We start from the raw sequence: 20,350 nt of genomic DNA on the forward strand, positions 1-20,350 counted from the left end.
CATCACAATCCTCTTCTCTATGCTTCGGGGAGAGGCACAGATTACAGACTTTGTGAAGGTCAGTGTGCGGATATTTATAACGGCACCAAGGGCAGAATTGAAGCAGAGTCTGTTCCATCAGCGGATTACTCTATGGAGCTTTTGTCGAGTGGAAGACGGTCTCGAACCAGAAAGCCGATATACACGTCCGAACCAGATGGAGGAAAGAAAACAAACGAACAATCAGAGTCAATGCCCAGGCGCATTATCACAAAGTAGAGGAGTCACCTTACCTCGTGATTCAAAGGACTTCTTCGAAGAAAAACAACTCGCAAACATTCTGACCCAACACTAGATGGCAGGAGTATGCAAAGCATGTGCATCTACAGGGCACATGCCTCAAACCTTATGTTCCCCCTTCTCTCCATAAGAGGCCCCTCAAGGAGCAATCTCTTCTTTTCACTATGGAGATACTATGATGAAATCCTGTGCTGAATGTGGTACCTAGAGACTACTTTTTAAAAAACTTGTGTTTATTGGCATTTTCTATGTCAATACAAAAAACATCAAACACAATGAAACATTGCAGTATTATCAGATACATACGCATATCAAAATCACATTGTCAATGAAAAAGCCCGATCAGCCCTCACTGGATGGGGGCCCTTCATCCCTATATCAATTTCAAGTACCACAACTTACAATTTTCAGTAGGTCCGGCCTGGACTCCCAGACCCAACTCACGCCAAGTCAGCCAGCACGTGTTCCGCAGAAGGAGAGGCTGCATTCCGTACCTGCACTCAATCGTGACTAAGGAGTCACCATTGCTAACTCCGGGGGCAAACGCTGCGGGGAATAGTTCAACTCATTTGTCCGCACTCTTATCTATCCGCATTCTTCTCAGTCTACATTCCTCTGCCACAGACCACTCGCTCAGGTCCGACAGCCATTTCTGCCTCAGAGGGAACGTGGGATTTATCCAGTGCATCCCTATGCGTCTCTGGGCCAATTCTAGCCCCAAAAGAGCAAATATTTAACTTATTTTCCCCCTGTTTGTGGGAGAAGCAAAAGCCCAGGCAGGCAGTGGCCTACCGTCTTTTCTAACTTGTGACCACTAACTTCCTGGAGTATCCGCACCACTCCAACCCAGTAAGACTCCAACCGTCGGCAGTTCCATGTCATATGGAGAAAGTGGGATGAGGACCCACTACATATAGGACATGTATCCACACAATCTTAGAAAATTCGAAGCAACTGCTGTGGTGTCAGGTACAGTTGGTGCAGGTAATAAAACTCCATGAGTTTCAATAGTTTATTTCTAGAGGTGTCTTTCACCTGGGCAAATTTTTTTTTTGTAGAACACTACAGGAGTTTGACCTGTCAACCACGTTGGGATTGGGGTAGGTAATCAGAATAAACAAACAATATCCCAACTGGTATTATTAAAAAGGCGATTACACAAGTATGCATAAAGCATTACGAGAACAGAAACAAGGAGACTCAATAGATTTTTTCGAAAGTGCTCGTGGCATCAAATATTTAAAAGAATAGTTAGACGGTTTACAGTTGTAGCAGCATTGTAACTGAATGAAATAACAAAACAACCCGAATTGGACTTGGTGCTCAGCATGTGCGAGTGACACAAAAGGTGGCAACGCAAGTGACAATTGAGTCAGCATATGTGGCGCATAGTGAATGGTGTTAGAATATATACAGTGAATAGCGGAAAACAATGTGGCTCCAAATAAATAACTAAGCATGAATTTCTCAGTTGTGTTGGTTTAATTTGGAAGAGCCACACTGGGGGCTGCGCCTGTTATTGCGCTGAACGGTCGACGACGTTTCAATCCTCTTGGATTGGGATCATCTTCAGGACTGGGTTGTGATTTGTACACAGTGCTGGAGAGTTCCGAGGCGGCGTCTGTAACACTGTGATGATCGGGATCGCTGAGGTAGAGGTCAGTGCATATCTGAGGCTGGTCGGATGGCAGGCCCGTCTGGGCGGTGGCCGGTAATCCAATTGGGCCGGCGAGGAGCCCGATCTATTCGAGGATAGGTGAAGCAGGAGTGAATCAGCACATGTACTAAACAATGATTTACTCAGTAATCAATTTGAGGCGGTGGGGTGCACGATCTGTGCAATGATCGGTTAGGTGGGAATGAATCGCACCCTGAGAGAAGCAGCGAGGGACGACTGCGACTGGTTGCCTCCAGGACTTTCACCTGGGCACAGGCACGTTTCCACTTGGCATCTGTGAGGGGGTCCCCCAGGTCCTCTGATCAACTGTTGCGAGCAGGCCCCATATCTATGTACTTGTCAGCCTCCAGAGTCATATATGGTCAAGAAATAAAACCTATGTTTGCACCTGGAACCAATTTGATGCAAAGCATATGGGATTACTCCGGAAAGGTCAACCAGATCCCACAGGCTGTGCAGGAAAGCTTGGCACACTACGGAAACTGTCCCCGTGCTACCTGGAACAGGGTGGTCCCCTTCAACATAGTAATGAAGGTGTCATTCAAGTATAAGTCCCCTGTGGTCTGGCAGTCGTCGGCTGGCCACTGAGACATATCATTCAAAAGAATTCTGCATTGTACAAGGCCAAAAGCAGCATTTTGCTTAGGGCCACCCCGCCCATCACTGAGACCGGGAGTGCATCCCAGAACCGAACGGGCCCTTCCCATATTAAAGGTCATACTGGGGTCCCGAGCCCTGTGCGATCTGCATACCCAGGTACTGGAAATTTCCCGTCCCCAAGGGAAGCCCCACCTCAACAAGCTCAGCCTTCGAATATCCCACCAGGCCCATCAATGGGAAAATACCTGTCTTGTGCCTATTAATACATAAGCTGGATGCTCTACCAAAGTCCTCCAGCATGCTCAGCAATACCGGTATTGAGTCCCCTGGACTTCACAAGTAGAGGAGAGTGTCACCAGCATACATCAACACAGTATGCACTGCGTTTTGTATACTGCCTCCCCCCTCCCTCCCCCCCACCCCCTCCCCCATAGGTCAGGTCTGGTTGTAGACACCACCAGGGGCTCCATTGCCAGGGCAAAGAGGAGCAGGGCTAGGGGGCATCCCTGCCTTTTACCACTCTCCACATGCAAAACCTTGGACACCACCTCTCCCATCCGCACTTGCGCCGTAGGCTCGGCATAGAGAAGGTGCACCCATGGCTAGTGTTCCAGACGGATCCACTCCTGTACGCCTTAATACCTCCCAGAGGTTCTCCCAACCCAGTGTATTGAACGCTTTATCAATGTCCAGCACCACTAGCGGAATCTGCCCCCACAATCAATGGATCTACGGAGCGGCAAAAGGATACCCCAGGACCAAGCCGGAACGAGTACAGGGACAGCCTCATAGTCAACCTGAGCTCACGGGTTCTCACGGCTGACTAAGACAAGGTACTCAATCGGGGTTTGGGTTTTGTGGCCACAACCACTGGAGACCCCTTTCAAACCCAGATTGAAATCTCAAAATTTTTCAGGAAAGTGAGACACCACTTCTTCTCTAAAAACGAAGAGGGTGATAGGAGTGATCAAAATACAGGGCTCAAGAGACCCTCCACATTCACCCCGCTTGCTGCTACTGTTCCAGCGAAAGCAATAACGTTTGAGGAAGCAGTGCAACATGATATTCATGATCTGTTTCAACAAACACATAAACCCTTTATGAACATCCCTTAAGTAGAACAAGAGGCGTTGAGAGAACTGATGAAAGACCAGTCGGTTACAATCAAACCAGCCGACAAAGGCGGAGCGACTGTCCTAATGGACACCACTGCATATAGGGAAGAGTGCTTACCCCAACTTGGAGATACTCGATCTTACCAACCCCTGACAGAGGACCCTACATCAAGACTGTCCACGACCATCGGGCACATTGTAGAGGAAGCACTCGCTGAAGGGTGGATTACAACTAATGAGGCTCTTTTTTTGCAAACTCCACATCCAGTAAGACCATATTTCTATGTACTTCCCAAAATTCATAAAGTACAACGACCCCCTCCAGGCAGGTCGGCCAATAATTTCTGGCATTGGATCCTTACTGTAACCACTATCGACTTTTGTCGATACTTTTTTGAGACTTTTGGTCAAACTCATGCAAACTTATCTCCAAGACACCAAAGATCTGCTTAGGTATTATAAAGTTACACCCTCACAAAACTATAATGTAGCATATTAACCACACTGCTGCCTAAATCTGCCTACAATGCAGAAAAAGGAGACCTGAAAGGCTTAGTATTATAAGAGTTAAAAAAAATACCCATACATTTAGGAGAGCCAGAGACTTCTAATCCTTTGATGCTCAGTAGTGGCTCTTAGTGCAGGTTCATTTTCACAAAGAGGTACAATTGAATCATGATCATTGAATTGTTATCACAAAAGTCCAAGAGAAAAATAGGGGACGCAGCATGGTTATTTATGACTACAAAATAGATAACTAAAACGCAGAACCACTAATACAAGTAATTGTGCATCGTATAGTCCACACTGGCATTCGATGGTGAGTGCATGCTGCATCTGCAGTTATGATGTGCTGGTGTGGTTGCTCAAAAGGCCAAGAATGTGTTTAGGGCCCTCGCCCAGCTTATTCTGCACCTTACCCAGAAATCACCCAGGTCTGTGTAAAACAGTAATGCGTCTGGAAAAGGGGAATGATGGGATTTACAGTATGAGATTTTGATCGATTACCAAGTACAGATATAGATGGTTTATCCATTTTCATTCATGTGGTTGCCACAATGGAATTTGGTACTACTAAAGACTTACCCTTTTCCCTCAACCGGATACAATCACATATCTATAGTTTGGAAAACCATCCATGCTTCTTAATGGTCTAAGACCAGAGCAAGAAGCTATGGAATCATTTGGTGGAACAATATAATCTCACCAACCTATTGTGCCTATACACTTCATTTCAATGCCTATATATTGTTAAGAGTTACTGTTATAGATACACAGACTATAAAGTGTGGTCAGCGCACAACTACAAACTCCCTCCTTTAGTGCTTCGACCCCTCAACTGCAGAGACCTGCTCTCAACAAAAGTCATAAATAAATGGATGAACTCATTCTCCTGTACATACAACAAACAAAAGGTAAAGTATTTTGTTTTTGAAGATTCAAACTCCAGGCTCTCACTGTGCTTAGAACCAACGGATAATATAGGAGGTGCGTCATAAATATACGACCCGAGAAGAAAACAAGATTCATCACCTCAATCATATTGTGATGTAATACCTCAACTCCTCTAGTTAGGTAACATTACATTGAAAGAACCATGATCACCTGTTTCATTTCGCTCTTCAGCTTGCTGATTCCAGCTCGTTCAGTTTTTGTTGCTCCTACTGCTCCCAACTCATGGATGGAAATTGCAGGGCTAATAGCAGAATCAACAGAACGCACTGAAGAAAAGGAACACAAAAACAGTAAGTGTTCTGAACTACAAGGAACAGACAAAACTGTGTAAGGTTCACAACACAATTCAAAATTATTGTCTTCTTTACAATAAAATCTAGTAGACAAGGCATGGCCCTGGGATCGGAGAGGAGGGCATCCAATGTACCAGGCCTAGCAAGTGGAGTGATCGAAAACATGGCACTGGTGTTTGCAGACATTAAAGATTTAGAGGTTGGCAGGGAGCAATGTTGGACGAGTGCATGGTCAGGACAAGTTGATGGAACCAGTATTCAAATCTGTACAATGTCTTCTGTATACTCATACAGACCACATACCTTTAAATACACCACATCTTTACTAAAAACATCTAGTGACTGTTTTTCAGTTCACCTCATGAATAAGTTCATCTATCCTGCAGGCACTCCTTCCCCCAACACCCATTTAAGTCCTCCCTCCAGCCCGACTGCCTGCAACCTGAGCACTATCAAAATTGCTTTTAAAAGCTATCTTCTCTCACTTCAGCGCAACTTCTATGGCCTCCCTTTTCCAATGGTCTGCAGCCTCTTTAAAGGCATCAACCCGCCGGGGAGTCTATGACAGCCCACGAAACTGAGGGCATGCCTGGACTAGCTGTGGAACCAGATCAGAAATGGAGGATACTAGAGATGAGGGGCCTTCTAGTGCAAACCTCACTGTAGAAATTCACGAAATTGATGTACATAAGCAGCGTTCATTTGTCTTTTCCCATTCCCCTCCCTGTGCGCACCATGAATGTCATGAGAGGTTGACCGCATCACTCCGTCAGCAAAGGCCCATGCCCGCATGTACCTGACAGCCATTTTAGGCACCATGGCCTCTTTGCCCGCTCATTGAAATCCCCGGCTTCCCCCCGCGCGCATTTGAACACCCCCCCCCCACTCTCGAATGATCCTCTCCCTCTGCGCGACCCTGCTCTGAGAAGTAACCCTCCTGCTTGACCCACGCACCCCCCATCTCCTCCTGAAGAAGCATCCTTCGCCTCAGCTGACAAACCCCCCCCCCCCCAGCTGTACCTGACTGCCCCCGCTCTCACATGCACAAGTCCGCATGACCCGGTCCTTGGGAGTCACGGCCGCGCCTGACCAACACCCTCCTTTCCTTTCATGAATAACCCCTCTGTTGGTAAACCCTCCCTCCACAATTGACTGTCCATACAGGTCCGAGGCCATCGTCTAAGCTGGGAGATACTGCTTACTGCCCCTTATTGTATGAAGTCACTCCTCCTCAAAGGGCCCACTATTGATCTTGGCCTCCCCACCCCCTGGGATACGATCAGGCGCACACATCCAAAGAATCGGCGGAACACACAGCTGCGTGATTGCCCCCTCCTCTTATCGGCAGACTAAGGGCCTCTATTGTGGATGTATGTGGGGTGGGATTGACACGAAGATTATGGGGATGTCTTTTCCTTGTTTCACAATGTTGTTATTGTAATAAGGAATGTTTTGTAAGGTATAAAAGGCGATGTCTCAGAGAACTTGTTAGAGCACCTCCCGAAAGACACTGTGTTTCGTGTCCGAAATGACAGGCTCTCCTCATGAGTAATAAATCCTGTTCTGGTGATTCCTGCTTCCAGCGCCCGTCTCTTTATTTGGTAACTATTCAGAATGGGAGCTAAGAGGCGACTTGCGCCAGCAGCCCGGGCATCGATAGTAGTATGGGCGCACTTTCGACAATTGGCGTCCCAACGCGGGGTCCATCAGTGACATAAGGTCCAGTAAGAGAGATCCAGACGATGAGGTGAACATCTAAATGATTGGAGTACACCTGCCTTGAGAGGGCCCTCGTCCGGCTGCCGATTGAATGAACTTCACCGATTCTGAACGGACCTCTCTCGAGTGACCTATTGTCCTGACTGGAATCCCACGGGAATGCTGCATGGAGTAAGAGAACGATCAGGCGCTGGAGGAGGAAGACAAAGAACTGTCCATATGGTCCGGTCCGGGTAAGATTAAATAGGGCGTTTTTACGCCTGATTGGTAGGATGGTTTTATCCATCTGATTGTTTGATTGATTGTATTGGAATCGGTATTTAAATACTGATATTGTTTGGTTATTGGTTCATTTAGCTTTGGTTGCTACTTGAAATATTGGTTCTCTTCTTGAGAACGAGACATTCTCTGTTTGCAAACAGCGGCGAATAGGAACGTTCGTCTCTCTTTGCAGATAGAGAAGGGTAGGTAATGCCCCTTTATGATTCGTCATGCCTACCTTTCTCCCCACTGATTGTTTGATATAGATTGAATATCGATTGTTGCTCTTTGAGATCTTCCCTGTCCACAAACAGAGACGAATAGGAATATTCTGTCTCCCTTTGCAGATAGCGAAGGGCAGGTAATGCAGACGTTTGTCCCCGTTGTAATCCGTCATGCCTGTTTTTCTCCCCACTGATTGATTGATTGACTGGACATTGTTGTCCAAGGAATTGTTCGTTTGAGGTATTTTCTGTTTGCAAATAACGTGGAATAGAAATATTCTGTCTAGTCTTTGCAAGTAGTAAAGGGTAGGTTATGCCCCTTTATGATTCGTCAGGCCTATCCACTCCCCACTGATTGACTATTTATTGGAGGTAGCTCACCTGGTCCGCCCAGGAAGCTACCCTAATAAAGGGACATATGCTCCCCACTCATTGACCATTTATTGGAGGTAGGCCATCTGGTCCGTCCAGGAGGCTACCCTAGTGATTGGAGGTACATCATTTGGTCCGTCCAGGATGATACCATAATGAAGGGAAATGTGTTCCCCACTGATTGATAATCCAGTTCCACCCGGACCATTTATTGGAGGTAACTCATCTGGTCCGTCCAGGAGTACCCCTAATGAAAGGACATATAAAAATATGAAGTGATCACCGTACCCTATTAACAGAAACTTTAGCTTGAAACACGCTTAAGGAAAGGAAGGAAAAATAAAAGAAATCGGGCTAAGTCAGTAACCCCCTGATGAGCTTTCGACTTCACTAAAAATAAGAAACATTAGGAATAGTTCGTAATAAGAAATATAAAATGGCGAAAGCTTGACGGCAAGACAGCCACGAGGTAGCTAGGCTCCACTGCCTATTCCTGCTCCAAACATGTCTGCCTCATTGCCCACCACGCCCAAATAACGGTAACATGAAATAGATACAAATCAATAGATACCTACCCCCATTCCGGAAGCTCCCGAAGTGCAACGGGTCCGCGGTTACGCCCATCCGGAAAGCGAGGCCTCGATGCGTGCAGGGCAGGGCCTGGCTGGCCGCCATTGGAAGGGGAGGCTGTAGGGCGGACGGCCCGAAAATCGTAATGGTCTCCCCTTTTCCCCTCTTCAGGCCACGGGGGGGGGGGGATGTCTTGCCTCAGCCACCGACCCCCCCCCCTCTTGCCTGATCCGGCCATCATCAAAGGCCGAAGCCAAGGCGAGGTCGGCAGCGCTTTTTCAATTATGTCTTGGACAACTCTGGAGAGTTGCAGGCAGTCCCGCCAGTGGCAACCCCTGATAGTTGCAGGTAGTCCCGCCACGGAAAGGGGGGGATGTCTTGCCTCTGCCTCCGACCCCCCCCCCCCATCTTCATTGCCTGGCACGGCCAATACCGAAGCGCTGGAGCCGAAGAACGGCGCGGGGTCGCTGGAAGGGGGAGGCGGCGCGAACGAGCCTCCCCCACCTCCCTCCAGGTGGAGGCTTCCAGCGACACCCCAACGCTCCTGCTTGAAGAGGGTCCAGATCAAAAAGCGGGTTTTTTGCCCGGGACGGGCACACGCCCTGTGCTCCTCAACCTTGAAGATTCTAAAAGAGCCGGGGGGGCCAACCTCTCCACGAGGCGCCCCCCACCCCCGTCCTCCGATGGAGCCACGAGACGTCGGCGCACTCCTGCCGGCGCCAGCCTCAGTTTGGAAATGGCTAAAATGCAGCAAAGATACAGACTTGTTCAGTTCCGGTGGAACACCAGAATGACCCGGTAGGAAAGATTGTTGCCGCCCTCCCCACTTTTTGACTGATGGTCCGTATTGCTAGTCTGTTACCCCATTACGAAAAACTTTTTGAACTGCCAAAAGAGGTTCTGGTCCAACCACGAGTCAGTGGAGGCAATCTGAATATACTGGGACTTGCCTGACCTCGCCCAAAATGGCGCAGATACAAAATGAGACTTTTAAAAATCCTTGTTGCACCCTGATTGCTCAGCTTTGATGCTCCAAGATATGTATGCAGTTTTGGGACAATGAAAGTAGATAAGATGGATATTGATTATGTGCTTGGAAAAGAAAGCGATATAAGATGGATATTGATTATGTGCTGGGACAGTGAACTGATTTAGGGTGGGTACTAATTATGTTTGGAAGCAATGGATTGGTATAAAATAAGCACTGATTAAACATTTGGACAATGAATTGATAAACGTTAGGTCTTGAGTAAATGGTTGGACAATGAGATGATATTATTGAAAGCTCGACTTCTTGACACGCATTATACTCGCCCCTTAAAGAAAGTTTGATATGATTTTATTGCACCGCTGCACGTTATGAAATGAATGGCCACCGACTTCGTTCCTCTTATGCACAGTTCCAGTCTGCTCCGTAGCCGGCTCCCTGAGTTGTAGGCCCGTATTTGTGCGCCAACATTTTCATGAAAGTTTTTTTTTGAACACGCAAATATAATCGTAGCGTTTTGTATTGATGAATGTTGTCGAAATGTATGGCTACTGTCACCGACATAAGTAAAATACATGCAGCATGATTAAGGTTGAAGGTTAAAAAAAGGCCCGATACTTAGCAGTTACATTATGTGTCGCAGGCAGCCGGAAAGTGTTTTTGACGCCCTTAAGCGATACCAAAGAAATGTCACTTGACCACCACCCTCGCACATGACCTAAAAGGCCACGATCAAGTGATTCATGTAGATACGCAGACCATCGACGATTATCTATCTAAACACTACTGGTCCCTCTGGGCTTAAACGCAGAGATGGTAGAGAATTCACCCCGTGGAGATAGGTCGAGTATGTGGTAGGTAAAAACATTTTCGGATTTATGTGCGTTGATGTGTTCCGAATGCTGCCCCCCCCACCCCCTTCTTTCTCCTCCCTTCTGCAGGTTGCGCCGGAACATCGGCTGAAGTATGGAGGAGTGATGATCGAACGACCGACGAAAGGGGAAGGAGGGGATCTGAGCATGGTACTTATGCTAACGAGTTTCGAAAGACATAGACTTAGATATGACTGTTCCTCCTTAGAACATAGCGACTGGGAGGATGGACTGACATAGAGACTTGACGGGTTAGTACTGTATGACGGAATTTGACTCGGACCAGCACGCCAGATAGTGCACCTATGACGTTTAATTAGATAGAGAAAGGACAAGGAAAAGTCCCGGGGTAAGGGTTACCTAGGCACCACCCGTCTGGGAAAGTAGGAATGTTGTTGATGTTCAAAATGTACCACCTCCTTCTCGCACTCTTATAGATATAGCCAAGCTGTCCGACTGTTCTCCCGATCAATACCCTCCGTTGCCCCAGCCTGGAGAACTTCTCACCAAAAGAAGTAACTCTAAAGTGGTTTAAGATCCAACCATGGGCAATAGTCTGACCAGGTTAATTTCTGACAGGCTGACCGAGGTGTAAGTATTAGTAATCGAGAACACTCGCAAAGATAGCAAACGAGAGGAAAGAGGAGGAAAAGGTAAAAAGAGCTCAGCCCGTAGATAAACAGAATATTAAAGATGCGCAGCATGCAGAAAGATCTTTTTGGCCAATAACTGTTCTATGTTTTGTCGTGAATCTCTTGTGTATGTAATACATGTACTGTCTTCCTTCGTCTGAGTTTGTGTTCATGTACTGTATGGGTTTATGTCTCCTCTCTGTTCGCGTCTCTTTGTTACCTGACCCCTGCTGTTCTGTGTTGTGAGCGCACTAAAATGACCTATTCCCGTACACGTCTCTCTTTCTCTCTCTCTCTCTCTCCCTCTCTATCTATCTCTCTCTCTCCCTCTCTCCCTACATGTCATACGTGTACCGAATGGCTCGTTTAGGTTGCGGACGACTCTCACTCTCTATGAGAGTCCCCCTGTTCCATCTTCCTTTTTGTGGTAAAAATTGTGCCCCGCTGGCACCAGTCTGATTGGACACTTATTGAACACGAAGGTGTTCAGCGAAATTGACAGAAACTAAAACGATCGTAACTTGCCATATTGCTACCTCTCCTTTCTGCAAAATGAATGAACTCGAATTGGCTAAGAAAGAAAGGACAGGTAAAACGACTAAGGTCCCCTAATCTGGCCTTTTATAGGGGAACTATATGTCAACGGCACCCTATTTTTCAGTTCGTTAGAGACAAGCGCCAATATCCAGATTGACCCCCCCCCCAATGCCCAGATTGCCCCACCCCTTTGCACTCAAGCGCGAATGCCCGAAGCATCCCCGCCCCACCTGATTGACCCCAGCTGCTGTCCCCGATGTATAACTAATGACCATGACCAACTGTCGCCCCTCGAGAAAAGCCTGTTTAACACTGTCTTTCGGTGATTGCACCCCTGCCCTGCTTGAAAGAGTTAGCCAGCTCTAAAGGGAAATGTAAGACTGTTAAGGCTCGGTTTAGAAGGACGAGTCTCCCCTGAATGTTGCCAATTTTGGAGTTTTTAATGAAATATGCAAGTGGTAGGAGTCTGACCTCTGTCCATATGTGTCATGAATGAATGACTTGGTGCGAACACAGTAGAAATACCCACATACTTACTTCATGGTAATAGACTTCTGACTATGACCAATGAGCATAACCCCCAGGTGCTAGGATTGCGAGTGGAATTCAAATGTAAAAATCTCTTCTCCTGCCAGTTCTCTAAAACTTGTTTTTACCCATTCAAAGATATACGATCATCGGAGGAGAAGGGTCGGACGTTGCGCCCAGCCTGGCTGCAGATCATGAGACACATGCGACCTCGACCAAAGGTGGAGCCGCAGCGCAACAAGATACGGGACGAGGCAGCACTCTCAAACGCGGTAGACGAAAGGATGAAGGGCTGTCCTGAAGCTCTCTGTCCGCTAACCCACGTGTGCCTGAAGCCTCCTGCCCACTTTTCGAGCCCGATTGATGGGCCTGCTTGCTTGTTATCCTTTGCTCCCTTGGTCCCTTTGGTGTGTCCCAGGAAATCTGACCCCACTCCGCTCTCTCTCCCATCGACTATTGAACCACATACCCTCTTTTCCACGTGACTTTTTGCCGAAAGGAAGAACAGCACTTAGGTGGAAATGGGGTTATGCCATGGAAATATAAGTGCCGAGCATAAGGCGCCACTAAAAGGATTGATTAGGGAACAGGACTGTGGTCTAACAGCAGAGGACAGACCGCACCTTGCAACGTGAAAGGTTAAATCCGAGCTGGACCTATAGCTCCACCGCCGGTGCTCAACAGCGCCAACAAAAGGACACGGACTAGAGCCTACCAGTGATGGCTCACTGCTAAAAAGACACTGTGACGAAGAGATCTTGTTGGACTGAATTCCTCCCTCAACTACTTGGTCAAAATGTTCATTGGTCACATTTAAAGTCAGAAGCAATTATACTATGTAGTACAATTTCCTATGTGCTGCATTCTGCCAATCGCATCAAACTGTTCATGATCATATGCAATGTGTTAGTATTGACAAATGCTATTTCATCAACCACACATGTTTATATGTACACCCATCAATTAGGAAATGAACTTTGTTATGTAAAAAGCGGCGACTGTAGAAATTCACGAAATTGATGTACATAAGCAGCGTTCATTTGTCTTTTCCCATTCCCCTCCCTGTGCGCACCATGAATGTCATGAGAGGTTGACCGCATCACTCCGTCAGCAAAGGCCCATGCCCGCATGTACCTGACAGCCATTTTAGGCACCATGGCCTTTTTGCCCGCTCATTGAAATCCCCGGCTTCCCCCCTGCGCGCATTTGAACACCCCCCCCCCCACTCTCGAATGATCCTCTCCATCTGCGCGACCCTGCTCTGAGAAGTAACCCTCCTGCTTGACCCACGCACCCCCCATCTCCTCCTGAAGAAGCATCCTTCGCCTCAGCTGACAAACCCCCCCCCCCCCCCAGCTGTACCTGACTGCCCCCGCTCTCACATGCACAAGTCCGCATGACCCTGTCCTTGGGAGTCACGGCCGCGCCTGACCAACACCCTCCTTTCCTTTCATGAATAACGCCTCTGTTGGTAAACCCTCCCTCCACAATTGACTGTCCACACAGGTCCGAGGCCATCGTCTAAGCCGGGAGATACTGCTTACTGCCCCTTATTGTATGAAGTCACTCCTCCTCAAAGGGCCCACTATTGATCCTGGCCTCCCCACCCCCTGGGATACGATCAGGCGCACACATCCAAAGAATCGGCGGAACACACAGCTGCGTGATTGCCCCCTCCTCTTATCGGCAGACTAAGGGCCTCTATTGTGGATGTATGTGGGGTGGGATTGACACGAAGATTATGGGGATGTCTTTTCCTTGTTTCACAATGTTGTTATTGTAATAAGGAATGTTTTGTAAGGTATAAAAGGCGATGTCTCAGAGAACTTGTTAGAGCACCTCCCGAAAGACACTGTGTTTCGTGTCCGAAATGACAGGCTCTCCTCATGAGTAATAAATCCTGTTCTGGTGATTCCTGCTTCCAGCGCCCGTCTCTTTATTTGGTAACTATTCAGAATGGGAGCTAAGAGGCGACTTGCGCCAGCAGCCCGGGCATCGATAGTAGTATGGGCTCACTTTCGACATCACGACTTCTTGCCTGAGGAGAGTCAAATCCTACTTGTTTCTTAAGGTACGTTTTCAACGTACCTGACATTTTTGAGCAGCAGCAGGTCTGTTATCCAGAGTAGCCCTCGTCTTAGAGCAGTAATGGGACAGCTGCTTCAAGCACAACCTCTTTTTAGGTCTCGCTGAGTCAGCGCGCATGCGCTGCTCGAAGAGACATTTACTAGTTAGGTCTCGCTGAGTCAGCGCGCATGCGCAGCTCGAAGAGACGTTTACTAACTGCTTTGGGAAGTGCTCCCAAAGCGGCGACCAGCTTACTAGAACGCGCAAAAGGCCGCGCGCATCCCTTGCGTGTTTTACCGCGTCATCATGATCACTTTCGCTTTCACAACAATCGTGATCGAGATGACTTTCGTGGCAAATGCTTGTTCATTCTGTCTCCTCTTGCATCTTCTGATACAGTCCTCCTGTCTACTTCTTTTCTTTTTGATTCTCCCTTTTCACTTCTCTTCTAAATCCGTTTTATCCATCACTTCTTTCTTCCTTTGCCAAGAGCCCCTCGCGTCCACTCCTATCGCGTCTCGGAACTTCTACCACCCAATTATATTTTGCCAGCTGTTGCTCCCTTTCCCCCTAGCTCCTCCTTGCCCTCTTTGCTCCTCCCAGGCTCTCCTTCACTTGTTTTCAGACCCCGTGAAGGGCAGCTCTGTCTTCTTGTTGGAGCCGGTAGCTGTTCTCCTCAGACAGCCCAGAGAGAAGCACGTTAAATAATACAGTTTATTTTGAACACGACCTGATATACCACCGGAAGCCCGTTAGACAGACACAGTACAGAAAGCGCAGTCAAAACCGCCTCAGCTCACTCTGCTGTTTGGTTTTCATTGTTTTGTCCGGGGGACAACGGGGCAGATTTTCCTGCGCACCTGACCAACCCCGGAGTCTCTGCTCTCTCCAGGAAAGCCAGAAAAGTGTTCAGAAAGGTTGACCCATCTCCCGTCAAACAGCGGCCTCTCCCTTCTGCTCTGATTCCTGGCTCAGGATGAAAACTTTAGAATGCAGGAGCCTTTCGAAACAACCCTTTAAGGACATGTAACTTCATTTCTTTATTAATCTCTTATAAGGTTCCAAAGGCGAGACCTATTGGCTATGCCAATGCTGGTTATGTTTGGTGATGTACAGAGTCATGATCAGAGCAGAGGCACCTGAGAGACATGTTGTGAGTCCTATATCAGCTTCCTTCATGGCTTGAATCATGTCATCTTCAGGGGAGAGGTCTTCCCTAGCCGGTGGTCCTATATTTTTTAGAGCGGTTGTAAGACCAACAAAGTTGGGAGAAGAGCTCCGAAACTCTATTGAAACTATTGACCAACCTGTTAGCATAGTAATGTGTTTTGTTATTAATCAAAAGCTCATAAATATGACTAACTACCAAACCAAAATGGCTTCTAAATCAGCAGACGGGGAAACAGGCTTTGGATCTTACCTGGACAACTCTACATTTTTGGCCTTACAAGAGTGTATTTTTTTGGGTTTGGCGTATTTCACTTTGTGTTCGTATATAAATACTACTTTTGTCATAAAAGCGAATATCTGGCTGAGCATTAATTTATTGTGGTTTGTGGATGTATTCTGGGTCTTGTGCCCTTGTAAACCTTACACCTAACTCCCCATGAGAAGCCTTGGACTGTATGGCCATTTGGCCTGCACTACCACTGAGAGTCAAGTTCTGAAGGGTTAGTACTTGGCCCAGTTGTTCAGAGCTCATAATAAGTCAGGCCCCAAGACATAAGGAGTAAATAGCCTCAACTCCGATGGTTGGGTCTACTAGCTACTGCTTGCACCATGTACCTCTGAAGGAGCTTAAGCCACCTACTTCAGAAAACAATCGTACCAAGAAGCTCTTCAACATCGTCAAAAGGTCTACCAATTCGCAGCCTACAGCTCTATCTCCTACACTAAAGAGAACTGTGTTTTTTTCCATTTTCTTCAAAAAATTTTAAATAAAGTCAAGCTTTTTCTATCATCTCCGAAACGGGCCAACCCCATTGTACTAACTCCCAAAATCAGCAGAAGAATGTTCCTGTTTCAAAGAGGGCACATGTTAAAAAAACTCAAACTCTCATTGCACTTCAGAGATGCAAACCCTTCAAAAACTGTAAAAAGTGTTTGCTCCTCATTCATCCCCTTCCAACTAAAGGTTATAAAGACAACACTGTCACCAAATACTTGAACCAGAATGGCTAAAACTCACCAAATTCACCCCCTCCTCAAAACAATCGAATACTAACACTGAGAATACTAACTTCACCCTATCTTAACCCTAGAGAGCAGAGGGAAACCCCCTTTTAAGAGTCCTCCCAAAATATAGGGCTCACTCCCTCCCACTATCAGGCTAATCTTTTGTTAGTTACTTTCAAACAAAAACTTAAATTGCTACTCTTCCACCATCTATTCCAATCTTGAATGAAGTCCGATCTCAACCCGTTCTTTGCTGCTACAAGTAATGCCCCCCAACCCTGTTTTCCATTTTTTTATTAGTACATCTTAAGACAGATAGCTGTTCCACATCTAGTAGTGTACATATGCTAAATACATTATTCTGTGTTATGTTCCTTGAGCAATATACTTCTTATTCAAATTATTTGTAGGTATGTACCTTGTGTTATGTAAGTGCTCTGATGCCCTTACCTCTGGTGTGCACTATATAAATCTAGAACAGAATAAAATACAATAAATTGAGGGCCCCCTCTCATAGTTAAAGTAGAAATGTGAGAAGCACCAATATGCAGTTTGAGGGGTCCAGAGTGCCAACAAACTGCCAAAAACAAAAATACAGAGGTATGTCAGGAACAAATGAAAAATGGTGGGAACATCACAGCTTCTGAACTATGTCAGAAGTTCATACTTCTACAACATCACACTGAACTGATGGTATCATGTAGGCTAAGTATTGCTTAGCTTTAAAATAAAAGGACAACAACTAAGCATGCTGATGCAGCAAGAGCTCCAAATAAAGGTCAGCTCCACTGCACATACAAAACTCATGATGAAAAGATAATTGGAAACTATTTTAACGATGACTTTTTACATGTTTCTCGGCTGACCTTCAAATTGAACTGCTTGAGCTTTGAGTTCAAAGGCTCAGGAAAATGAAGGAAGCAATCAAACTAGCAGTATACTTGAAAACACTTACCACTCCTTTCTACCCCAAACTCCTTGCCACTGAGAATGTGATGAAGAAGGTTCTTCATGTCCGAAGGGCTGAGGTTCATTAGGCTTTCAGTGGCCTCTTCAGCTATAAGTAAACCACAAACAGAGCTGTTATAAACACATTTACATGAATGCTTCCTCTAACAGCTCTTCTTGGACATAATTACTACATAAACATTGTTTCATGGTTATGATTACCTCCTCTTACAGTTCTCCTTCGTCATAATAACTCGCCCTTTAGAATGCTGGATCCATACGTTACATATTCTCAATGACTCTAAAGATTCACATCCTCCAAATTATTAATGGCCTCTATAACCATATTATCTTTGATGTAGCATTTGCATTTCATTCAGCATCACACCCAGCTTCTATGCATGCTCCTAACTGGTACCTCTTTCATAACAGTGTGTCCACTTCAACACATCACTCACCACCACTGGACATATGTATCAACAGCATAGATCACAACCACTTGCCGAACAATACCAGCACAGATGCATTATATCACGCAATTACACATGCATTGTATAAAGGGCATATCGAGTGAAGGCATTCACATAATTCACTGTTTTGAATGAAGCACTTCAAGGTACATATGACTGACTGAAAACCATTTGAACATGCAAGTTACACTTACATGCAAATAGGGCTTGCTCTTGGAGTGCTAACATAGGTATTCACAAAACCTGAACTTCATTCATAAAGGGATACAAATGCACCATATTACCTCATGATCGTGCAATATAACACATCTACTAGTGAGGAGTGGGTGTTCCAGAGGGGTATATGGTTGATAGTCACAAACTTGTTTCCAACATATTGTCCTCTGGATACAGTCATTAAACCCTGTGCAAGGCTGAATTAAATCCCCTAACACAGAAACTGGGATATGAACACCCCAAACATAGATGGAAGTGTAGGAGAATGAGTATCAAATATACAACTATAAACATAAAAACAGAGTGGTCAATCATCAAGTTCAAATATTGTGCCAAATCAAGTTCAAATATTGTGCAAAACCAATTTTTGAGAAGGTATTAATGGAGGAAGATGTGAAAAGCTGTGTCATGATACCTGCTGTCAGGGGCCTAGCTATCAACATCTGGTGCAGTAGCACTGAGAACCAGGGACATAAGTGACCCTCTGGATCCCAAATGCAACTGAGATTTTATGACCAAGCTGCTACTAGATGGCTATTTTCCTTGCTTGCATTATGGACCAATTGGACTTTGATACGCCATAGATTCTGTTACACTTCTGCCGAGGCTGAAATTACCTCACATAATAATCAGCGCAGAGACAATATGAAATACAGTCTAAGCTTGTAAACCAAGAATACTTGGGCTGTAAAGAATACGTTTCTTTATGTTGTAACCCTCTTTCTAGTGGATACTCTATCTGATCACAGATTCCTCATCTAGTGACTTCTCCCATGGCACCACATTGGTCCCAGAATTCTGTGTAATATCTGCTGCACACCGACGGAGGTTGTCATCGACCTCCCTTTGCAACTCTAACTGGAAAGACAGGTTGACACAGAGCCACCACTCATACCTGCTGACTTTAGTCACGCTTTCTCCACGACTTAACACCCAGATCTGGAGCTCTGCTTCTACCAATTTTGGTTTTTCACTTAATTCTCAAATTGTGGCAATGTGCAGAGAGGCTGTACTCACAGATCACAGGTTTCAAGCCATGCTGTGTACCTCGAAAGCAGATGTCAGGGTGGACACCACAATGTTTGCTTATGGTACTCAGAGACAAAACAGGACTCCAAGTCATGCAATAAGTGTTCCCTGATGTACCTGGAGGCCATCAAGGAAAGAGAGGCCAAGCTTGTGGTGGCAGAACACATGAAGTCAGGTCCACTGAGGTCACCCAGGTTAGGTACGGCGTACAAGAATCACATCTGAAGTTACAAGGCATCCAGATAAGTCTGATCCAGTGGGAGAACACACAGTCAGTGGTTATGTCACCCAACTCTGTCTTCGGTATCCAAAACAGACCCAATGCCGAACTTGGAGCAGATAGGCTCCAAGTTCCTCGGGCCATCGTCAACTTTGCAGCAGGTTGCAGCCTCTAATTAGGTCATGCTGCAGCATTTTAAGTTCATTTTGGATATTTTTGGTGTGCATTTTGGACGCATGGACCTTTAGCGGCCTCAAGTCGAACTTCTGCTGGTGGGCCATACCCTGGCTTACAACAGATGAACTCCAAATGTGCAAAATTGGAGGGTTTAGGATTCGAGCAACATTTTCTTTTAAGCCACTTGCCCGGAGTACTATGCAGCAGTAGTGATGCTGACATTGTAATGCTCATGTGATGTGATATATACTGTTGTGGCTCTTTGTTGGGTGGGAAATCACGTTGGGTATGCCAATGTACCGAGCAGCAGTGTGTGGTAACAGGTGAGAGGGGAGGAAGGCCACCCCGAAGATCACTGCTACCAATGTAGATTATGATGAGAAGAGCAGATAAGAATATGAGACATACCAAAAATGTTGTTTAAACCACTGAAGCATCCTTAAAAGAGTTTTGTAGAGCAAGATATGGTATCTATTCAAACTCTCTTTGAAGCTTGCATAAACCAAAGCTGGTAATCTGAGATGTGCCTTAGACCGCATTAACTCTAGAACTTCACGGCTAAGATCTCTGGGGCATACACGTAGGATGAAGGATAGTGTTCCTGGGAAGTCACTGATCCAACTAATAGAGAACTGATAGGATGCTGAAAGTACAATGGTTATCAATCCACTAATGTAATGTAATGTAAAAATTACTTTTAAAGCGCAGCTAACACCTAGCGGTTTCTTGGCGCTCGAGCAAACGGGGGGGAGACAACTCACCACACATAAGCATTAGCAGAAGGCATTACAAAACAAATAGGTTTTAAGAAGATATCTAAAACGTGCATAAGGAGAAGCGAGTCTAATGTTCAGAGGAAGTGAGTTCCAAAAATAAGGAGCAAGAAAAGAAAATCTAGAGCCTCCATGTTTCTTTCGTTTAAAAA

The 20,350-nt window shown here is 46.0% G+C and overlaps 1 protein-coding gene across 3 annotated transcripts in view; it reads right to left on the reverse strand.

Moving 5' to 3' along the window:
- PHKA1 (phosphorylase kinase regulatory subunit alpha 1) overlaps positions 1-20,350 on the reverse strand; it is a 1,293,387-nt gene that overhangs the window by 286,147 nt on the left and 986,890 nt on the right. For all 3 annotated transcript variants that reach the window (XM_086942009.1, XM_086942008.1, XM_086942010.1), the window contains exons 26-27: positions 17,321-17,422; positions 5,278-5,393 (exon numbers count right to left, since the gene is read on the reverse strand). In XM_086942009.1, the coding sequence (XP_086798135.1) occupies positions 5,278-5,393; positions 17,321-17,422 (218 nt within the window). The remainder of the gene's footprint in view (positions 1-5,277; positions 5,394-17,320; positions 17,423-20,350) is intronic.

This window comes from Lissotriton vulgaris, chromosome 10 (assembly GCF_964263255.1).
Source record: "Lissotriton vulgaris chromosome 10, aLisVul1.2, whole genome shotgun sequence".
Taxonomy (NCBI): Eukaryota; Metazoa; Chordata; class Amphibia; order Caudata; family Salamandridae; genus Lissotriton; species Lissotriton vulgaris.